The 21,902-nt window shown below is 38.9% G+C and overlaps 2 protein-coding genes across 2 annotated transcripts in view; both read left to right on the top strand.

The window, feature by feature from the left end:
• Positions 1–661: 661 nt before the first annotated feature.
• On the top strand, positions 662–6,338 carry nars2 (asparaginyl-tRNA synthetase 2, mitochondrial). The gene is made up of 14 exons (XM_007572370.2): positions 662–1,012; positions 1,258–1,367; positions 1,559–1,679; positions 1,768–1,908; positions 1,991–2,071; positions 2,167–2,261; positions 2,359–2,491; positions 4,372–4,470; positions 4,578–4,615; positions 4,725–4,791; positions 4,889–5,026; positions 5,163–5,260; positions 5,983–6,009; positions 6,116–6,338. The coding sequence occupies exons 1-14, from the start codon at positions 845–847 to the stop codon at positions 6,258–6,260; spliced, it is 1,461 nt and encodes a 486-aa protein (XP_007572432.1). The 5' UTR covers positions 662–844; the 3' UTR covers positions 6,261–6,338.
• Positions 6,339–7,373: 1,035 nt separating this feature from the next.
• The window catches only part of gab2 (GRB2-associated binding protein 2), a 46,606-nt gene continuing 32,077 nt past the window's right edge, over positions 7,374–21,902 (top strand). Inside the window, exon 1 of the mRNA XM_007572367.2 lies at positions 7,374–7,833. Coding sequence (XP_007572429.1) covers positions 7,762–7,833 — 72 coding nt within the window. The 5' untranslated portion in view covers positions 7,374–7,761. The remainder of the gene's footprint in view (positions 7,834–21,902) is intronic.

Here is a 21,902-nt window from a genome sequence, read left to right as displayed (position 1 = left end):
AACTGCTGGATTATTTCTGTAGCCAAAATATTCGCGGGACATAAGATGAGTACTCGGACAAAAATTCTGACCAGTTTGATGGTTTACAGAAAAGCCTAGAAAGAGTCTCATCATTCTCCATTGACCTCCATTTTGAAATACACCTAACCTAGCATAATAAATTACATCAGTAATTCAACCTTTTTGTGTTAAATCATCCCAGATCTGGATCTGTCAATTTAAACCAGGGATGTTTTAGAAAAGTAACCCAAGCTAAATGGTTTTCAACCTTATTACCTTAGCTTTAGCATGACTAATAGTAATGTTTTTTGTTTTCTTTTGCATTTTGTCAGTCATATTGTGAGATATTATTCAAAGGAAAAAGTAGAACTTTCTCTTTAATCTGCTGATGTATTGTCCAAAGGGGGAAAAAAAAACTATAAATTTTAATTGGTATTATTCAGTATGAACAATTTGCTCTTAGCCTTTTTTTGGCATTGACTAGCATTTCATAATTATATTCCAAAAAGTCAGGATACAATAATACCATTAGAAATAATTAGAAATATTTAAATAATTAATTATTATAATTAAAACAGAGGAATATTAGAAAACTACAACTCCCTACAAAATTTACAGTGTGGAGAAATCTGATTGGGCTAGTAACACTCACGTGACGCATGCAGACGTATTGCGACAGACGTAAACAGGAAGTACTACACACTGCTGCGGCAGCGTGAGAGCTGAAAGTCAACCTAAGGAAAGATATTAACACGAATTATGTTGCCTTCACCTTTCTCCTATCCTCGTGATATTTTCGTGTTATAGGGCTTCTCTTGTGTGGGAAAGTGTGGGGCTTGCAGTGATGTTTCAGACCTCAGCTAAGACTTTCTCCGTGTTAGCAGCAACCGCATCAGCTTACCGAAGGGTTTTCTTGGTGGGACTTCGACGTTACTGTAAGAAGACCTCAACAAAACTCCGAGTATCCGAAGCACTTTCTGGAGCTCAACTGGGAGCAGATGTGAAAGTTCAGGTAGCGGTCGTCAGATCTATAATCTTTGGCTTGTAATGTCCCCTGACATTACTTTCCTTGTAAACAGACTTGATACACAGAGATAAAAAAAAATCCCAATTTATTTATAGGCTTGTAATTTAAATGTAGATTACATTCAAAAACAGGAGTTTAATTTGTTTTGTCACTCATTTTGCTTAAAAATGATTAGATATTTTTGCTTTTAAAGGATGCCTCATAAATGGATTGAACCGTCTTTGTTGCAGGGGTGGGTAAGGTCTGTCAGACCTCAGAAGAACAACATATTTCTCCATGTGAATGATGGAAGCTCCTTGCAATCTCTGCAAATTGTTGCTGATGCAAAACTGAATGATCCGTAAGCAGTAATCCCAGTAATTTACCTCACAGTTCACCTTGTTCTAAATGTTTATGCCAACCAGGAATCCTTTGTAAATTTGACTTTAAATCCCGTTAGGTTCCTACAGGTTAAGTAAAGCACGAGTAGATGGTATATTGCCAGATTCCTGTGGCCCCTCCTCTAATGTGTAATTTTTCTTGAAATGACAGGTTGCTTACATTCGGTAGTGCTGTCGAAGTCACTGGTATTCTTAAGAAAAGTCCTCATCAAAAGCAGCCAGTTGAACTGGAAGCAGAACAAATCCGTGTAGTCGGAGAATGCAACCCTGTCGTAAGAATGAACACACCACAGCATCAAAATATGCTTTACATTCTGAGCAACCTTATATTTTATCTGTATAAATTTTTTCTCTCCACAGAATTTTCCATTTAAAATCAAGAAAAGACACAGCCTTGAATACATCCGGCAGCTTCCTCATCTCAGGTGTCGAACGAACGCCTTCAGTTCCCTGCTGAGGATACGAAGTGAGGCCACTGCAGCGATTCATTCTTACTTTAAAGTAAGAACCTGGTGCTTTAGGTGTTTTTAACTTATTTCAAATCATATGCCAATATGTTGTTTTTCTTTCTGTTTGGTATCAGAATAATGGATTTGTACAAATTCACACTCCTATCATCACCTCAAATGATTGCGAAGGAGCAGGAGAGCTTTTTCAAGTTGAGGTGAATGTCTGATACAATGGTTTGTTTTATATCTAAAGCTCAGCTCCAATATGAAACAAATGGTTTAAATGATAAATAATCTGCTTTTACCACAGCCATCAGGTCCGGCCACGGTGGATGATAAGAACTTTTTCTCTGTACCTGCATTTCTGACTGTATCAGGACAGCTTCACCTGGAGGTGATGTCAGGGTGAGCAAAACGTAATGACATATATTGATATGGATTGATAGATGCATGTAAGCCAATGTATGTTGAAGATTAAGTGCTGTTGTTTTTATAACTGCAGGGCTTTCTCCAGAGTCTACACATTCGGGCCAACGTTTCGAGCAGAAAACTCCCAAAGCAGGCGCCACCTGGCCGAGTTTTTTATGGTTGAAGCAGAGATCTCCTTCACCGAGTCCTTAGAGGATCTCACCAAGGTATTCTGTGTTATTCTCATCGAAATCAATGCTTTATTTATCAAGTAGACTCAATGTTAAGAGATTTATTCTCCAGAATCTACTTTGGTGACCAAAGTGTCAACAAAGCACTACAAAGTATGCAGGAAAGCTGTGACCTAGAAAGGTAGAAAAAAAACCATTTGTAGGTAAAACAACCTTGTATTTTTAATTTGAAAGTAGATAATAATCAGTTTATGCCACTGTAAAACTTTTCGTTTGAAGGTTTCTGCTAAAGCAATTTAACGTCACAGACAAATTCAAACAGATCACAGTGTGATAAAGATCTTATTGAACCTGTGTGTGGAAAATGAATCTTGAGACTACAGGAAAAAAATAAATCTGAAAACAGACATGATTACAGATGTACTGGACCATGTAACGGTAGAAAATAATTAACTTAGTCCCTGCTACAGCAGCCACAGAACATGGCAGGGTCTGTGACTAGACGCTGTATGTTAAGTGATAAAAACACCCACATCATTATTTTTATGTGAGTCTACACCAGAGAAATTGTAGCTATGAATATTTATGACAGAGCTGGGATCCAACCAGGTGTTGAACCAGGTGTTTTCCTGGTTCAACACACCTGAATCAAATGTCTGGATTAGATCATGAGAATGTCAGTCAGTTCATTTAGTTTGAGTTTGTTATGGAGGGGATGCATCTAAAAGCTGCTGTAACTCTAAAGAACTGGACTAGCCTGCTTTCCTTGTTTGAAAACTTTTTTTTGTACCTCTTTATTTTTTATAGATTTGACAGATTAAATTATTTAGCATAAATGCCGCTCATACCTTTTGATTTTAGTTGGCGAAGTGTTCCTTGGATTTTATTGCTGTAGTTTTCTCCACAGTGAGGCTGCTGGGCGGTTCCTTTGGTCTTTTTGTTATCAGGAACTTGTCCATTTCGCGCTTCGTAAGCTAGCTTGATGAGCGAAGCAGCTTGATACATCAGACTGACAATCAGAAAGATAAACATGGCAACTAATATATTTCAAAATAGTGACAAAAAATACATTTTATGATTAAGAAGTTATGGTTAAAACTTTCGGAGGCATCCACATCGCCCCCTGATGGCGTCCTATGGGACCGTGGCCCCCACTTTGAAAAACACTGAGCTTAAAAAAATTATACATCATTCCCCGATCTTCAGAAATTCAAATGACAAACATTGTTATTAACATTTATCAGTTTTATTAATTATAGCTCTAGCTTCCTCTTAAGAGAGAGCCCATTTTTTACTCTAGCTGTTATTTAGAAGTAAGTGAAGAATTTGGAAAAATTCTTCAGAATTGAAATTGAAGCAGTTCAGTCTTTCTCTTGTCGATAACTCCAATATTGAAGACATTTCCTCTGTGTTTCCTGTGTTGATGTTAAATATTCCTTTCGTCTGACGAAGATAGGTGATTGAAACGAGAAAATGATCTCAAAAAGACATTAAAACTGCTTTTGCAAGGCTTTCTGAATGCTCAAAGCCCCGATTTCAGTTGGATGAAAAATCCATGAGCAATGGTTAAAAGCCAGGTTCATTAAGGAAGAAAATATAAATGAAGACTACCAAAGTGTTTGAATATCCAGCTTTGAATTCTCTGAAAGTTGCTTAATTAAATCAAATGTAGGTGGAAATGTATATCTATATTTGGGATTTTATGTATGATGTTGATGCAGTTTAATTTAAATTGCACATTTCATCAACCAAGCATTTGGTTTCTGTGTTCAAAACCGATACCCACTGCCTCCTCAGACAAATCCACTAAGTTGGGGTTTAAAAAAAAAAAAAAAATCCCAGTGTGACTTCCAAAGTTATCGTTGTTAGCAGCTGCACATGAACACTTTAATTAGTAAACCTGTCCTGCTGTGTAGGTCATAGAGGACGTGTTCAGGTCTGCCACCGAGCGCGTGTTGGCTCGCTGTGCGGAGGACGTGGATTTGTTTCACCGCCATGTGACTCCCGGACACAGGGTGAGTCCTGAAGGACGCTCGCAACCTGGATCTTCGCTCCAAACTGTTTGGGCTTCCATAATGGCTTCTGATAACATTCTGTTTCTGCTGCATTCATGTAACCCAAGGACACAGTAGAGGCCATGCTGAACAAGAGCTTCCCTGTGTGAGTGTCTTTTCTTTTTTTGTTGTTGTTATTTATGTTAAAGCTGAATCACAGGGAAAAAATAAAGTCAAATCTTCAAGGTTGACTGTGTGATGCTATCTTCTTAAAGGATTAGTTATACCGAGGCAATAGATATCCTACACCGCAGCTCCGAGAAATTTACCTTCCCCACAGATGTAAGTGGAATCATTTATTGTTTTTCTGCATTTCGACGCTGTTTGCTGTGTAAGCCACAGATGTCCTCTCTGAACTTTGCTGTTTTTTTTTCTGCAGTGGGGCTGTGACCTTATGACAGAACATGAGAAGTATCTGGTGAAACATTGCGGAAACGTTCCGGTCTTCGTCACCAATTATCCATATGACCTGAAGCCGTTTTATGCAAGAGACAATCAGGACCATCCCATGCACACAGTAAGAACTGGTTGTGTTGTATAGGAATGCAGAGACTCGTCACAGTTTCACCGCTCATTTTCTCTCCGTCTTATCCCAGTTGGGCCATAGAAGTGATTTGCATATCTTAGCTGATTTTTTTGCTGTTTGTGCGCAGGCAGCTGCAGTGGACCTCCTCGTGCCAGGAGTTGGAGAGCTCTGCGGGGGCTCGCTGAGAGAGGAGAGGCTGAATCTGCTGATGGATCGGCTGAAACGGTGAGAATGCACATGGAAGGGAAGGCAGTGATACAGTAAAATGTTTGGTTTTCATCAATCTACAAAAACATTTCATGGTTGATTAGAGTAACAGATGGCTTAAAGGAAGAAATGCTCTGAATTTTGTGCTGTTTGTTCATTGAAAGTTCTTGGAAATATTTAAAGCTGCAATAGGTAACTTTGATAAACGTTATGTTTTTCATATTTGTTGAAAGTCAGTATGTTCTGACAGTTTAACATGAGACAAATAATCAGTGAAAATATTTAGCTTTTCTGCCTCCTGCCTGTGGTGCTACTGCCATCTGCAGAAATCCTCTGGTGCCGGGTAGAAAAACCCAATCAAAGCCGTTTTGGGAGGGTCTTAGCGCTGTCAGTCATGCTCGTGTATACGATGCGGCTGTGCCAACAGCAGAGAAACAACTTACTGTTTATCACTGTCATCGGTGGCTGTGCTAACTAGCCTTTGGATTCTCCGCAGTCTCCACTTCAAACTGTCCCCGAGTCGCACTTTGGACACCTCTGATTTAAAGAAACACTACAACTACATAAGAATGAACAGTAAATAGACTGTTTATTGCAAAATGAAGAAAAATATTAGCATCTGACTGTTTTATGTAGCTGTGATTATATAGCTTCATTTGCATGTGTAAATACATATTTCAGTGCTGATGTTGATGCTGATGTCGAGCTGTTTATTTATGTAATCGCTTTCTCTTTTCCAGGGTTGGACTAGAGGATACATACAACTGGTAAAACATAACAAAATAACCAACACATTTGAATTACCACCATTTTTGTTTAAAAAAGGCAGATGTTATTATGTGTTTTTTAGTATTCATTTTTATTTTGTTGCAGGTATCTGGACTTGAGGCGTTTTGGCTCCGTCCCCCACGGCGGCTTTGGACTGGGATTTGAACGCTATTTGCAGTGCGTTCTTGGAGTTGACAACATTAAAGATGTGATTCCTTTCCCAAGATTTTCACATTCTTGCCTCCTATAAAAACACAACTTCTTTTGTCTAATCTGTTGTTGTATTCATGTAAATGTTTCTGCCATTTATAAAATTTACAATATCCAAGGCCCGTATGTTCATTTCTGTTTTGCATATTTAGATGTTCGAGGCTCCCACACCAGTTATACCATTTACACTCAGTATTTATTTATGAAACATTTTTGGGATGCTTGGTTGCTCACTAGATACCAAGCCTGTTTTTTTTTTTTTTCAGCATTGGATGGTGTCTTTAAAAAATATATATGTATACAACACCTCTACATTTTGTCATATTCTAACAATTTTTTTGAATCACCTTTCACTTTGGCTTTAGATACGATATGTTTTGGAAGCGCCAATGTGTTTTATTAAACTTTTATAACTGCAACAAAATAAAGTAGAGCGTAGCTGTGAAGTGGAAGGGAAGTGACAAATTGTTTTCTAAATATTTGATATTTTTAATTGTTTTAAAACGGAGCCATCTTTTAAATGTTTGCACCACCTTGACTTTTCCAGTGCTGTTTGTCCACTAACACGCCTTTTATTTTGAAGCTTTCACAGAACAACTCCATTCATAATGAGATTGAAAGACTTCTTAAATTTGGCTGCATTGAAGTTTATTTCACGGTATGAGAATGAAGGGGGCTAAATAACTTCTCTATTTTCTCTCTTTTTTTGTCCATCAGGCTTTTTGTTAGGACGTAATGAAGTGAAAAAGTTGAAAGGGTAACTGTTTGGGGAAAGGAGGGTATATTTACAAGTTACTGTCAACTTTCCACCAGGGGGTGCTTTATCATATTTCTTCCCATGACAGGATGCGACACTGTATTCAGTAGGGAGGTTACTGAAAAAAATGTATAACTTAGTTTTTTTTTTAATTATTATTATTATTATTAAGAAACTATTGTTGTGGAAAGTATTAAGCAACCTTTTAAAAGTTGAATTTTTTTTCACAAAAATCATAAAACACTTAGCTTCTTTTTACGTAAAAGTTTTTGAAAATGTTGTTTTTTATTTTTTTTATGGGGATTGGCTTAATAATTTTTTCTCCCTCACCGTTTAATGTTTTTTTTTTTTTTTTTAATCAAGCAAGCTGTTCCTCCATCCTGTTCATCCCAACGGCCCATCCCTCTCTCTCTGCGCGGTGGGCGTGGTATGAGTCGGGAAAACAAACTGCAGACGCACACAGATACTTCCTCGCCCTGTAGGAGTTGACTAGTTTTTCCCCCCGCGCGGCTCACCGTCACCCGGCCGTGCCTACTTTCAGACTCCGCTTGGCAGCAGTGGGTTTTGCGCGCCCGGGCAGATATTTGCGCTGCTCTCCATCTCCTACTTTGTTCCCTGCTCTGATTTCAAATGGGGGGAGCGGACTGCAGCAGAGAGAGCCGAGAACCGACAGCAGCGCTTTGAACAGGCGAGTCCTCATGCATTAGTGGCAGACTGCACTTTGAGAGCAAAAAGAAGAAAAAGAAGAAGCAGCAGCAGGAGCAGCAGCGCACTTTGGGCAAACATGAGCGGAGGAGAAATCATCTTTCAGGGCTGGCTGAGGAAATCACCCCCGGAGAAAAAGCTGAGGAGATATGTGAGTGAAGCACGCTTCCGCTGTAGTTTCTGTGTTTAGAAGTTTGGCACAGAGGTAACCCGGTTTTTTTTCTTTATCTTGGTTTGTTCCCTCTTTGTCAAATTGTTTGTTGTTCGTCTGCATCTCAGATAAGTGGTGTCACACTGGAGCAGGTGCACCTCACTATGTCTCCTGCTGCACAAAACATCTCTTTATCTGTCAATTACACTTTAAACTAGAACTGAAGCGATTAATTGTAATGAATTGATTGACTATTGAAATAATCATAAGCTAATTTAGTAAAATTGGTGGTTAATTGGAGTATACAGACTCAATTAGGGGACGTTTACTGAAAGAATAGCATATTAAGTCAAAACTACAGAGAAATACTTTTTACATTTCAAATAAAAAACAAAAAAACTCTTGTAGTGGCTAAGTTTTGGCATTAACTGGTTCAAATTAAGCACCTTTTGCTAATCAAGTAGAAAAAACAGAGATTTTTACATGTTGTTAGAAAACTTTTTCAGTTGTACATGCATCCTTTGGTACAAACAATTAAATGTAGCAAATGATTAAGTTCACACCACTCGGTAACATGCTGTGTTACTGAATTTTAGGCAGTATCATGTGTATTATCATTATTTAATTATTTGTATTTTTTTATGTAATATTGCATAAAACGTGGTTGAAGTGGTGAAATGAAAAAAATCTACAGAATGCACCCATTTTTAAAATCTGATTAATCGTTGGGATAGTCACAGCACTACTTTAAACATGTGTTAACAAAGTGGCGGTCCTATCATAATTTGGGGGTTAGGCCTGAATAAAACCAGACAGCTGTTTGTGAGTTGGATGAAAGAGCTTTCGGATATGATTTTGCTTTATCTGGCTGTGATGAGGTAACGTCTAATGGAGCAGAGATGCGACCGGTTTCCTTCACAGTAACGGTAAAAATTGCACGGGGTTTGATTGTTTTGGGAAGACAAAGCTGCGCCTCCTGTTGGGTGCTGGGCAGGAGGATGGCTGCAAATCAGATAATAGGATTTATGGAGGCAGATAGAACCATGAGACAATCTCCTATAAATACAGCTGTCTACTGTTTATGTATGGTGTTGCATTACTGCTCCCCCTCTGCTCCCCACCCACCTCTTCCATATTCCCTGCTAGCTGACTTTACCATGATGTCACCTCGATGTGTTTCGTTTGGAAATCCATCCTTGAATGTCTTCAATGCAGCCCACTATCCTGTCATTTCCTCATTGTTTTCCACTCGGAGCTGGAACCGTGTTTACACAGAGACCCATGTGGACGGTATGGATCGGCAGCTGCAATAGTAAGAGGAGGGGAAAAACCTGCTTGGTTACAGAACTTCATATAAACAACAAGAGGGAGGGAAAATTGGCCCGGAGGCAAGAGAGCAGCACTCTGAGGCGTTCTCACCCTGCGTCTTACCCTTGTGAACCAACCTAAGGAAAAACAAAACAAAAACAAGCACACAAACACTGCTTCAGCCAGAAAACGGAGTCATGAGATGGTGTCCAGAGCAGGCAGACTTGTAAATGTGATAATCTGTCTGAAATTCCTTCCACTTAAAGCCATACTATGGACAATCAGGGCTATTTACTCACCAGTATTGCTGTCATCTGACGTAGTTAGGTTAATGCTTGGGATATTTTCGGATGTCTCAAACATTCCAGCCTGGAGGTGTGTTGGGTAGTAAACTTGATCGGGTTATTATACCGCCAGGAGGAAATGTCAGGAATGTGTTTTTGTTTCCCCCCTCTACAAAGCTGCTACAGTTTGGAGATTATTTGCTACAGTGGCAATAATTTTTAATCTATAACAACACCTTCCTTGTCAATATACAGCTCCTTCCTCCTGAGAAAGACTGGACCACTGTTTGGTAATACGTGTTTAGAGAAGTGCTTGGTTATTGTATTAAGAACGAGTTGTGTGTGACCTCCGGTGATCAAAACATGCAAGTTCAGAGCTGCTGATAGTAAAAAAAAAAACTAAAAAAAAACTGGTTATCACTGCTGCAGGCCACAATGTATGCAAATTGCATGCAAAGCAGCAACCCCGCTGGTTGCTTCTGGAGAAGATAGGCCACAATGTTTCCATACACTCGCACGCTTGCCCTGTTCTTGTTAAATGCTGTCTAATTGTTTACAAATGCGATTAGGTCCCCGTGGTGACTCACTGACTCTTCAATATCCCACATGATTGGTATAAACTTGCTGCGTCCCCCCCCCTCGAGCATGTGACAGCAGCACAGGGGACATGTGTAGTCAATTTTCACACACGCCACATTTCCACAATGCAAGAAGAAGAAAAAAAAAGGAAAATAGTTGTGGTTCAATTGAATCACTTGGTTGAGGTTTATCTCTTTTGATTAATGTTCCAGAGGTGGGTAGGCCACTCCCACTGTAGTGCTCAGTGGGAGTGGCCTACGTACTTTTTTTTTATTATTATTTCTGAACAATGGCCAGAAAAAACACAAGGAACATGAAAACAACTGAGGGATGGAGGACTTCTAGCCAGCAGCTCATGCACAGTTCATGTGAGGTCATTTTGCTCCTCCATCAGTTATCAGACACTATGCTTCATCATTGTGGCTTCATTAAAACCCTGATAAATTTGTTTTTTATTGGTTTGCATAGCAGACAACAACAACAACAGGAGGTTGAATATGAACCTCCTGTGTGACACTGTTTACTGTATTTTACTTAAGCAAATCAGCTTGGTGTTGTGAAACGTGACAAAAGCCGTAGGAATTTAAAGGAACGTGCCCTGTAAGTCACCTGAATGAATTATGCAAGCTTATAGGAATGGTATGCTTTGCTTTGCGTAATTCTGAAAAGCGGCTCATGTGCTCGGGTCAGTACCGCACTGCTTTGCTAAACTCGCCTGCTGTTGTGTGCGACATTAGAAACATGTCTGTTCAAATTCACTGAGGCACTGCCACATTCCAGACAGATCATATCGGCAAGGTAATATCTGCTTCTTAGTCTTCATTCTCACCGCTCGTGGTTTCACACGGTTTCAATTTCTTGTCTTGGTTGATGGTGCTCAGGAGGAAGATGAAATGATTGGTGGGCGGGGGGGAGATGGAGACTTTTGAAGGCGGGCAGTGGAGAGCGGCAGCAGTGGTCTGTGTCCCTCTGTCAGCTGCCGGGTCGACAGTTGTTTTGCAGAGGGGCTTTGGGAAGTCCTTGCCCTCAGAGGTCAGCCCTGAACGCCTCCCAGTTCCTGCTTTGACAGACAACCAGCGTTCACACAGGCATTTTCCTTGTTCCATTTCATCTGGAGGCCTTTTTCCCCATAAGCTGCAAAAATGGCTTGCTTGATGTGACAGCAGTGACTTGCAGCGCTGTTAAAAAGTATGCATCCCCCTACAGATTTATTCTGTCTTGCTTTTTTTTTTTTCTTTTTTTTTTACCACCCTCAAATGTTCCAGACCATGAAACAAATGTTAACATCAGACAAAGATAACCAGATTAAATGTAGAAGTAGAAAATAACTCAAATAGCACCTGTCTAACCACACGAAGTAGGCAAATGATCTACTCCAACAAACCATAGCAAGTCAAATGAAGTGACCAGGCTACAACAATTATCTCTGGAGGTCTTCAATATCGGCTTCATACGATAACAACAGACCTCACTTTCCACAGTTGAGGTCAGTTTTTATGACTGAGCAATAAGGAAGTCAGTTGTTGAAAAATTCCCAGGTCAAAACCACCGTTGGCTAACAATATCACAAAGGCATGTCTCATATATATATATAAGAGATGTAGATGATCACTAAAACTTTTAAGGAGATATTTGGTTGACTAACAAAGTCAGAGCAGTCCAATATGGTGGTGTGATGGTCTGGGGCTTCTTTATGGCTTCAGGGCACGGACAACTCGGTGTAATTTGTGGATCTGAATTCTGCTCTACCAGAAAATCCTGAAGGACATTATCCATCCATCAGTTTGTGACCTTAAGCTTAAGGACATTTGGGTTTTGTGACATGGTTTGTAAGAGTAAACAGTTATGCACCTCTGAATGGTTGCTATTTAAGATTCAAGGATTCAAATCGATCCTTGAATTCAAATCAAACCAACACTCTGGGTATGTTTCTGATTAGGGTAAAATATAACATGACATGAAGCTCAAAAAAGTTGAATTTGCGTAATAATCCGTCTTAAAATCCAATTGAGATCCTGTATTGTCAGTTCTAAACACTGGAGAACCCCGAAATAATCATTTGTAAGTGGCAATTTGTGATTAATCTGGTTATTTTTGTCCAGAAGCTTTATAAACCTTTATCTTACTACGTAGCAACGTGCAGCTTTAGCTAGCATCTGCTTCACCAGCCTCGGTTACATATTTCTCTCACATTTGTTTCTCTTTACTAAAGCATCCGATGGTGGCCCTATTTCCACTTTGTCATAATATCCCGCCCTTTGCCATGAACTCTTTTGGTTCAAAATGTAATTATTTCACCAACAGCAGATGCCAGACTTCCTTTCAACGGTACCGTCAGGAAGTGTTTTGACAGAGGTCTCATGACAGGGAAAGAAATCAAATTGGCCTGCAAGTGTATAAATGCACTTCTTTCTATCAAAACTTTATTGGTTGAGCCTAAAATTAGAGCTGTTCTGAAAGAAATTAGATCCAATTGATTTAAAATGTTCCCTTTGCTATCTCTCGTGATTTGGACCAGGATTGAGAATGTTCTGCTTATTTGCCAAAACTCTCCAAAAGTAAACCAACACCACGGTAACAGCTTTGTATGATGGAGCTAATAATATAAATTAGCCACACAGAAACAACCTGAGATAAACTTTATTATACCAGACAGACCGTTCTTTGTATATCCAGCAGTGAATGAATAAACAGACACATACGGATCATGACATTCACAACTCACATGCCCTATGTAAACAATATGCTGAGCAAACAAAGTAAACTGCCTCAGATGGTTCAGTTAAGGATGGAAGTTGGGAGAAACATTTTTCTTTTTTCTTTTTCAAACTTTGTTTGCCTTGCATCTTGGCAGAATATGTCTGTGACCAGCTGGAAGAAGTCAGCACTCAGTGCAGAGGAGGAGTGTGTGGGTGTGACGTCCCAGGATCTGAACCCGCCTAACTGGCCTGGAAAAGTGCAAAACGTTTCTTTTAATTGATGGCTTCGACCTCACTAAACGCTTTTGACAGCACCGCGGAGCCTCCTGTTCCTGTTCGTTTTTAATTTTCTTCCTCATACTTACACTGACTCTTAGCTTCATAGAAGACATGTAAAACGTGTCAGGGAATTAGCTGACACTGCCTTTGTCATCAGCGTGCTTATTTGTAAAATGATTGGTTACAAGATGTAGTCGAAACACAGAGACATATTAATTACCACAATAAAAATAATTGTGATAAAAATAACATACACTAAATTCAGTAGTTTTAAAGTAGTAGTTGCACAGAACATTACCTTTATTGCTCTTTTCTTGTAGAGTAATGCAACTGTAACTGACATTCTCTTGTAAGTTAGATTGCGTTCACACAGCTGGTAAATGTGACCCAAATCCGACTTGTTCACTGTTGTCTCAGTAGTTAAATCCCAATCTTTTCACCCACACAAATATCCGAATTGTCCCACTCCCATAAGTCCGATTTATATCTGATAGTAAAGTTGCGGCACCCATTATTATTTCCGTAAACGGTCACTTTAAGGTTCTGAGCCATTCACACAGAAGTCTTGCATCATTCAGAAGTATGAAAGATTACACACACACACACACAAAAATCCAATTTCAGCAAAACAACGGAAGCAAAGCTGCATTCTGTGTGAATGCAGCTTTGCTTCTGCTCCGGTAGCCAGCCTGCAGGTAAAAGCTGGTGCTCATAGGATGCCGACTGCAGATTTATTTATATTGCATCATAATAGTAAGAGTGACTTTTAAGGCTCCTTTGGTTTCCACGTTAGTCTGTTTTGTTGCAAACAGACAAATGTGTGTTTCCTGTAAACAAGTGAAACGGGTAGCAGCCTTCTTCTGGCAGCTTACTGGCTGTTTGCTCGGCCGACAGAAATCTCCGGTGGCTGCTGCACTTGGTTTGGCATTTCCTTTACCTCATAAATACCTTGGGAGCATTGTGACAGAAAGCTTCAGTGATTTTTAGAACCTTGGTATACATTGGCTATTGGGCTCCATGGAAAGTTCCTGGTTGACTTTAAAAAGCCTAGTTAGTTATTCTCTTTGACTACGTCTGATTTTGGAACCTTAATGCACATGTCAATGTTCTCGATCTGCAGAAGTTACTCCGCAATGTACTGCAGTGATCCTAACCCTTAATAAACTTTGTCAGCTAAAACGATGTGAACAAGGAACCTGGGGAAGAACCAGAAAGGGAAGAAATGCTGAATAGTAAAGAAATTTCAAAGAAAATGCACGTTTGTTCTCAAGTAAATAACATCACTAACAAATTAGGTTTGAGTGGTGAATAATTTCTGTGGTCCAAGTGTGAAAAAAAAAAAAAAAGTTCCAGCAAGTGGGACAGAGTTGTACTACTTCTTACTGGCAACTTATTAATGTTGGTGATGTTTTTGAGGTTTACCGCATTTACAAATAGATGATAACTTGTGAGAAGTCTGCAGAGCTAATAAAAGACATATAGATGAATACATATGTAAGATGGATGTCTGTGTTGCCAATAGGAGTTATTAGAGTAAAGGAGGATTTAGTAATTAATTGAAAAACAGACTTAAATCTGTAAATAAAAAAATAACATTTTTTGTTGAATTGTAACCAAAATCTGTTTGAAAAATCTCTTTGTAATGGTCAGCATATATAATATTTACACTGTCAAAAAAGGGAGTTTGATTAGCAGCTATATCTATTTCAAATACTGATACGAGTTTCTATTTCGTGTCAAACCTTGTGCCTCACTGCCATTATTCATAGGAGTTGGAAATGTGTAAGTTTAACCTTGTGGTTGTGGTTTCTGTAGTTAAAGTGAAAAGAGCAACCAAAAAAAAAGCAAGCGTTTCCCTGCATGTTAGGGGGAAAAAAAATGATTAATGCGGTGGAAAAATGTTTTGTTCTATACGCCCTTTAATTAGCATGTAAAACCCAGAGAAATGAGTTTGCATGACTGAAACTAGAGTTTGGGATTTTCTTTCTAGCTTTTTTTTAAATCCTGTTTTTAAATGTTCTGCGGAGCTGAAGCTATGCCTCTTTATTTTTAAAAGGATGCACAGATTTATTATCTCTTGGCAACTAAATTAGCAGTTTTCACCACTTGTTAGATTTATTCTATTCAGATTTGTGCAGTGTGGTCAGGTGCCAACAGCTTCTTCGAATTGTAAGTGAATCATTTAACCATGTCTAATTTAGCTTTAAAAGAGGTTTAAATGACCAACAACTGATTAGAAGTCTACTGGTAAGTAGACTTTTTGACAACCGGAAATCCTGAGTAAATCTTCCCTTCAGACACTGATGAGTCATTGTGTTTCAGTAAAAAGGAACTAGCATAACTTAGTTAAAATAGAAATAGTTATATTTGCAGTTTCCAAATTTAGATTTCAAGTTAAATCTTAATGCAGTTTTTAGCATCAGAGATATGACTTCATGAACTAAGGCAAACTCACTGTCAAATTTCTCATCTCTTTCTGTTGACATGCTTGAGGAATTTTGCAGGATGTCTTATTTCCCTTCTTGCTCCTAAATTATTTCAGTAAAATGAAAATTTAATGCCTTAATTCAATTTAAATTTTAACACACTTCATTAGGTTCTCCCTGCCAGGATTCATAAAATCCAAATATGTCTTCTAATCAGTTTCATCTTGAGAATTAGATGCAACGTCATTGTTGTTCTCTGTTGTTCATTATTCAGTGTTCAAAGACTGAAAAAAAAACACCTAATCAGTAATAAAGTTTCTAAATGCAGCATTAACTGTAATCCTTTTATTATCTAACTTAAAAAATGAGATATAGTAATAATTTTAGTGCTTATTTAATTTACTACTCCCAAACTATACAGCACTGTTAAATTAAGTGCAATCTGTGGAAAAAAACACATTTTTTTTTTTGGTAAGATTTAGGCTGGCAGGAGATTTTCTGCTACTGTTGCTAAATTAATCCAGCATTTTGCTTGTGACAGTTCCAGTAATCACATTATTGTTGCTATTATGATTCTGATGGAAATATTTGAACAAAGATACAGGATTGCCAACGTCCAAATAAAATGTTTTCAAGTGCTTAGTGGGCAGAACGTTATGACTTTTCGCTACTTTACTCTTTATAGAGTAACGCACTGATAAGGTGACATTAGCTGGTAAGGTGGGTAGGCTACCTGATCTGCTTGACCAATCTAAACATGCTTTCCAGTATGATGGTCCATGTTTTCCACAACCTGAAAATTTTCCAAACTCCTTATATTGTTTCTGTTTTGCGAACTGGATACAACTCCAGTACCTGAACTGGCGCTGCACAGCATCAGGTGGGGGAGGGGCAGCGCTGTTTTGCCCTATTCTCCCTACAGCTCAAGAAAACATCTTATTAAGTGGATGTTACCCCTAAAAAGTTAAATTATAGTGATTTTGAAATCATAACTCTTTGTTTAATGATGAGATAATGGTTATCTAATCTGTTTGTGTCATTCGCTGGCGATTGCTTTCCTTCATTTCCTATCGTATTGTTTCTCATACTGCTCTGGCTGCTCTGAAGGTCAGAATCCTCTGCTGATGATGACTTCTACCGCTGGTCTCGGACAACATGCAAAAATATAGGGTGTTTTTGAATTGGAGTGACGGTCCAACAGGTGCCAAGGTCAGGTGCTTGTATGGAAATCCTTCAGCTGGATGAAACCTTGCTGTTTTAAATGAGTTTTACTCTATTCTGTGTATCTAAAAGCTCCCCGTACTTGTCGAGAATTACCAGGAGATGCACACAGCACGACCTCTGCACTCAGGCGCCCAGGAGCTGATGCTGACGGCAGAGGCAGGGGGAAGCGGCACAAAGAGTTCTGATTGAAGATAATGCCTCCCGTTAGTTAAGCTGTCAGGCTGAGCTCATGCTAAATAAGCCCAGCCTTCTGCTGAAATGGAGACATGGCGAGAGATTGCTCATTTTTATAATAATGGAAGCGTTCAGCTGCAAATTGAGGCTGATTATATCTGCTGAGAGCTTTTTAGAGGTTGTTTTCATGTGATGTGCAGCAGGCTCTGACACCCCCCCACCACCACCCGCCCTCCGCCCCAGCCAAGCTTGAACTGCAGGAGACCGGTAGCTGTCAAACGCAAGAAGCTTCTTCATCACTGTCACACCTGTTGGATTGAGCTCTAGAGTCGAGAGTCGTGATGACATGACGTGAATACCTGGCCTCATTTCTTAGAACCTGAGTAAAGGCCCTATTTAATATGAACTTACAAATTATACAAATGAAAAAAATTCATAAATACAAAACTAGCTAGATTAAGACTTCATATTGGAGAAATGAAAAGATTGTCTGAAATTCATAGCTAACCCTTCACCATCTTAACACATTAAATCATGCACTTGTTTCGAGTTTCTTGTTGCATGATACATTTTGTATCAGTCAACATAGTTTTCAGTTGCAGTTGCAATCTGAGCTGTTTAGGGTATGAATCATCATTTTTGAAATGTTTCAAACTGTGTTTGGGCTTGTAGCAAATGGTAGTTATTCCAAGTCTGAAATAAAAAAGCATGATATTGTAGGTCTCAAGACAAGGCAGCCAAAAACACAATCCAAAGTTGACAGTGTGACAACGTCCCATTTGATACACCTTATTAAGGCATATGTGTGGCAAACCAAGACCAATGTAGTGGCAGTAAACCCAGGGCTTGAATTTGAGTTTGTGTATAAGAATATTTATTTGGCTATTTACTCATTGAGGACAGGAACAGTAGTACAGGTTGGGATTTAAAAGTGCTCAATGTTGAAGCCATTCTGTGATCACAAAGCCAAAAGGAGTTTGCTGTTCCTAACCAGCATCATTACTCTGATTTGTGCGTCATCACCTCCAGATGTTTCTCTCATAAGTGAACCATATAGTCACCCCATATAATTAGTTTGTGTTTCACTCCAGAGGGTTTAACTGTACAACAATTATGAAGTTGTTTAAATGTTATTCCAAGGACACTATCAATCACATGCCACTCAAACTTAATCATTTTGGTTACAGTTAGGTTTTATTTGGCCATTAAAAGTCCCATTAAGCTTGTGTTACAAATATAGCAGCTGGAATTCAGGTTACAATACTGCTATTAAATCAGATTGCGACTACATTTAAACATCCTCCTTCATTTGGCTCAGACACAGAGGAAGAAAATAATGAGAGCTGCAGCTGACTAATTGTGAAAATTTATGAGAAATGTTTGGCGGTCGAGAGATTTAAAGCGTGCTGTGGACATCGGTGTTTATACTGGTCCCATTGAGATGCAACATATCTTCAACCCAGGAGCATAATCACAGTTTCTACTAAAAACGTAACCATAAAAGAAAAAGGAAGTTGGGGAAACAGAAACTAGGCAATTCTGGTCTTAGGACTAGTTCAAAAGTAAGGTGAAATATTTCCATTGTAACAACTAAAATCCAACACATTTCATCACCAATAACAGGCTAAAAAAGTAAGCAAACATTCACAGAGGACATTTAAAAAAAAAAAGTAAAATAATATGTGGAATGTAGTCTGACCTGACATGATAAAAGTTATTGTCATAAACGGTGTCAGTCACCTTGCATAAGCTGTTTGTCATAGCTGTGAGTTCAACTTCGCTGTGTCTCCGTCCCTGATGTTTGGGTTGATTCTTATCTTAAGTTAAGGATTCTATTTGTTTCCTCCATCTTTTAAACCTCATACGCTAAAACTCTGTTTTACATCTTTTCATGTTTACTTTTCTGGGTACATGAATGGGACAAAGCATCCACCGACAGTGGAGCTTCTGGACCTCCTCAGCTGTCAGGACAAATAATAGGTTGGAGCTGTAGAAGATGCACACTGCTGGCACAATTGTGTTTGTGACTGTATTTTTAATTTTTTTTTTTTTTTTAAGCGCCAGAAAAGGTTTATTATAAACTTTGAGGGGGACAGCTGTCTGGTTAATGTCTCACACTGAGCAGAGATGTAAAACCTTGTGTGAACTATACAACTTAGAAGGAAGCATTTGTGGTTTATTTAGGCTCACGTAAACTGTTGCCTGATGTCTATATACAGATATGTGACACCTGTAAAGCACATAAAAGAAAGCACTGATACATTAGTGGCTCATCTGGCTTTTTTGTGACATCTTTTTTCTTATGTTGAATGCACACTTGCTAATTTATGCCAAATAAGCTTGGAAAGCAATGTGATGCTAATTTCAAATGTGTATTTTCTGCTTTGTAAAATGTAGCTGCATTGTTCTATTTTAATTTCTTTTGTTTTTTTGTGTGTTCCTGAAACCCACATCTGTTGCTGGCATGTGGTGACCCGCTATTGATCAGGGCTGGATAATCAAGCCTCTGTTGCTGTCGTCTACCCAGCTTTGTCTCCTGTCGCCACTTTTACCGGAATTACCATTGTTTAGGCATCCAGTCTTTCTGTGGTGGCCATTTTAACAGTCCCAGGCTTTAATTAATGCATTGTAAAACTGTTGTTCTGTCATTGACAGAAGAACATTTTGGCCTATTTTAGGCACCAGATGGGATGAGAAGTCAACCCAAGTTGTTTATTGAAATTTTGCTAACTTTTTCAAAGTATGAAACAAATAAGAACATAAATATGGGATGCATCAAAAAGTATTATTTAACTTAAAGTGGATGGATTGAATTTGCTGTGCCCAAAATGAATTACTAACTATTTGAGAGAAATTAGAGGGAAATTGGATAATGACGAATATGGCAATATTATAGTTGGTTATAAGACAGTAAAAGCTTGGCGAAAAAGTTGTGATAATTTGATAATATTACAATACAACTACACAGTTACAGCTTGCTGTAAAATAATAATTTCATACTTTTGATAGATATAAAAAGTTCAACAGTGTAATAAAGTAGAAATGGCTCATCATGTTAAAGCACTAGTTAATGGTTGTTATAAAGAACCGTAACAAATGTTGTATGCTTATCTTAGTAGTGGGTAAATGTGATATTACCATAAAATAAAACATTACCTCACTTTACAGCTCCTGGTTATCACTTGGAAACTACTACAGATGTTTCTCGGTGGCTGTTTGTGTGTCTTGATGTTGGGTAAATTTATCATGTAATCCAATAGAGTCAGTTATTTCATCACTTTACAGCCTGTTTTCATTGTTGCACAGAAACAACCCCAAAGGTCTGCTGGTAACTCATTGCTTTGTTAAGCAGTTTAAAAAGTGTAAGCATCAGTGATGTATTACAGCAAAGTAATACAGTAACTACCACGTTTGGCTGCTCTGATGCTGTTTTCAGTTTTTTCAGGCTGATAATTGAAATAGTAAGGCAATAAGGTACAGTTAAAGAGCTGTCCTACCCTCCCGTGTAGCTGTGCACTGCAAGTCAGCTTCCTGAAAGACCCCTGTTTCATTTTTCATATACTTACAAGATAGACAAATAAAAAAGGGGAGACAGTTGTGGTTTGGAAACAAAATAACTTAAGCAAAAGGTATAGTTGCCTTCAACCAGCTGATCAGCTGTGCACCAGCAACAGTTGGCGTGGATGCTTCGCTTTTTTCTGGCACCTCAATGAAAGGATTTTAAACTGACTGCCATTTCTTGTGGTTTGAAGGTGTATCTTTCCAAAAATATTCTATCTTTTGCTCATGGTTAAATCAATAAACAGTTAAAAGCAGCAGAAATGATGTCATCGCCAAGGATGAAGCAGGTGTCGGGTTCAAAAGATGTCCGTCAGTCAGCGCTAATGTGCCTGAAATAAAAGATGGCCTCTTAGGGAAGCAGATGTCTACAGGTGAGGTGGTTGCACGGCTATGGCACAGATCTACAGTGCCAGTGTTTGTGCAGCTGTGTAGTGTGTGTGTGTGTGTGTGTGTGCGTGCGTGCTGCAGCGACAGGTATAATCTATGGGAAGCAGAGTCAAAGACAACAACCTGCTGACTCCTCCCCCTGCTGCTTTAATAGTGCCAGAGGTAAACAAGCCTGTTCTTCCCTGTAGCTTCAATAACACTCTTGTTTAACTTGGATGTTTGCTCATAGACATTTAAAAAACATGTCGGGTGATTCCCATCATCCCGCCTGTTGACACAGCCTACTATTAAACACACACATTTCTCCATTCTAGTAAAAGGGCACATCTTGGTTAATTGTTTTGGCCGTGACTAACTTGATTAGTTGGGTTTTTGCGGTGGAGGAGTGATAAACGTGATGCAAATAAACAAGACTCTTTGACTCTCCCTGCGGTGGGTTGGGTTCAACGTACTGTTAGAAAACTTAAGAAAAACTGTCACTTTTCTGAATTGTTGACGTTTCTCCTACAGATTCATTGTTTTTCCTTCTTCCAAAAATAGAAAAACAATCAACATCCGAAGAAACAAAAGAAACTGGCCAGATGAACCAGTTTTGATCTTATTTTTAGTAAGCAGCCCGCTCAGAGGAATGTTTTCTATGGTTTTGTTATTAGATGCTTTCCTTCCCAGGCATCTAAAATAGATGCAGATATGTTATCCTTTGTGCTGTGCTGTGCTGCAGTCTCTGTGTATCTGACTCGTCTTGGCACGGGACGAGTGGGTTGGCAAAAGGTGAGATCAAGCCTTCATGGGATGATTGAATAAGACTGAGGGGACTAAATGCTCCGTGCCCATAGATGCGGATGGCTGCTCTTCTCTCACTGTCGACAGGCAATCTTTTGTCTTTTTCATGTCTTAAGTTAAGACCCGTTATAACCTACATAGCGTTTGATTCTTCACTTAAACCTTATCTGATACTTTCAAGGATTTTCTCTGACTCGCATTCATAGAAACAGGTTTGCGTTGAGCAGTGTTGTGTCTTTATTTTGGGGTTAACCTTTTTTATTTTTATTTTTACTTTATCGCCTCTGCGGAGAGAAAATGGTGTAATATGATGAGCAAACCCTGGTATATGAGAGTTACAACACGACCTTTGTGGTTTGCAATGT

This window comes from Poecilia formosa, unplaced genomic scaffold (genome assembly GCF_000485575.1).
Source record: "Poecilia formosa unplaced genomic scaffold, Poecilia_formosa-5.1.2 Scaffold299, whole genome shotgun sequence".
Taxonomy (NCBI): Eukaryota; Metazoa; Chordata; class Actinopteri; order Cyprinodontiformes; family Poeciliidae; genus Poecilia; species Poecilia formosa.
The sequence above is the reverse complement of the archived record's forward strand: the minus strand, read 5'-3'. Positions and strand labels throughout refer to the sequence as shown.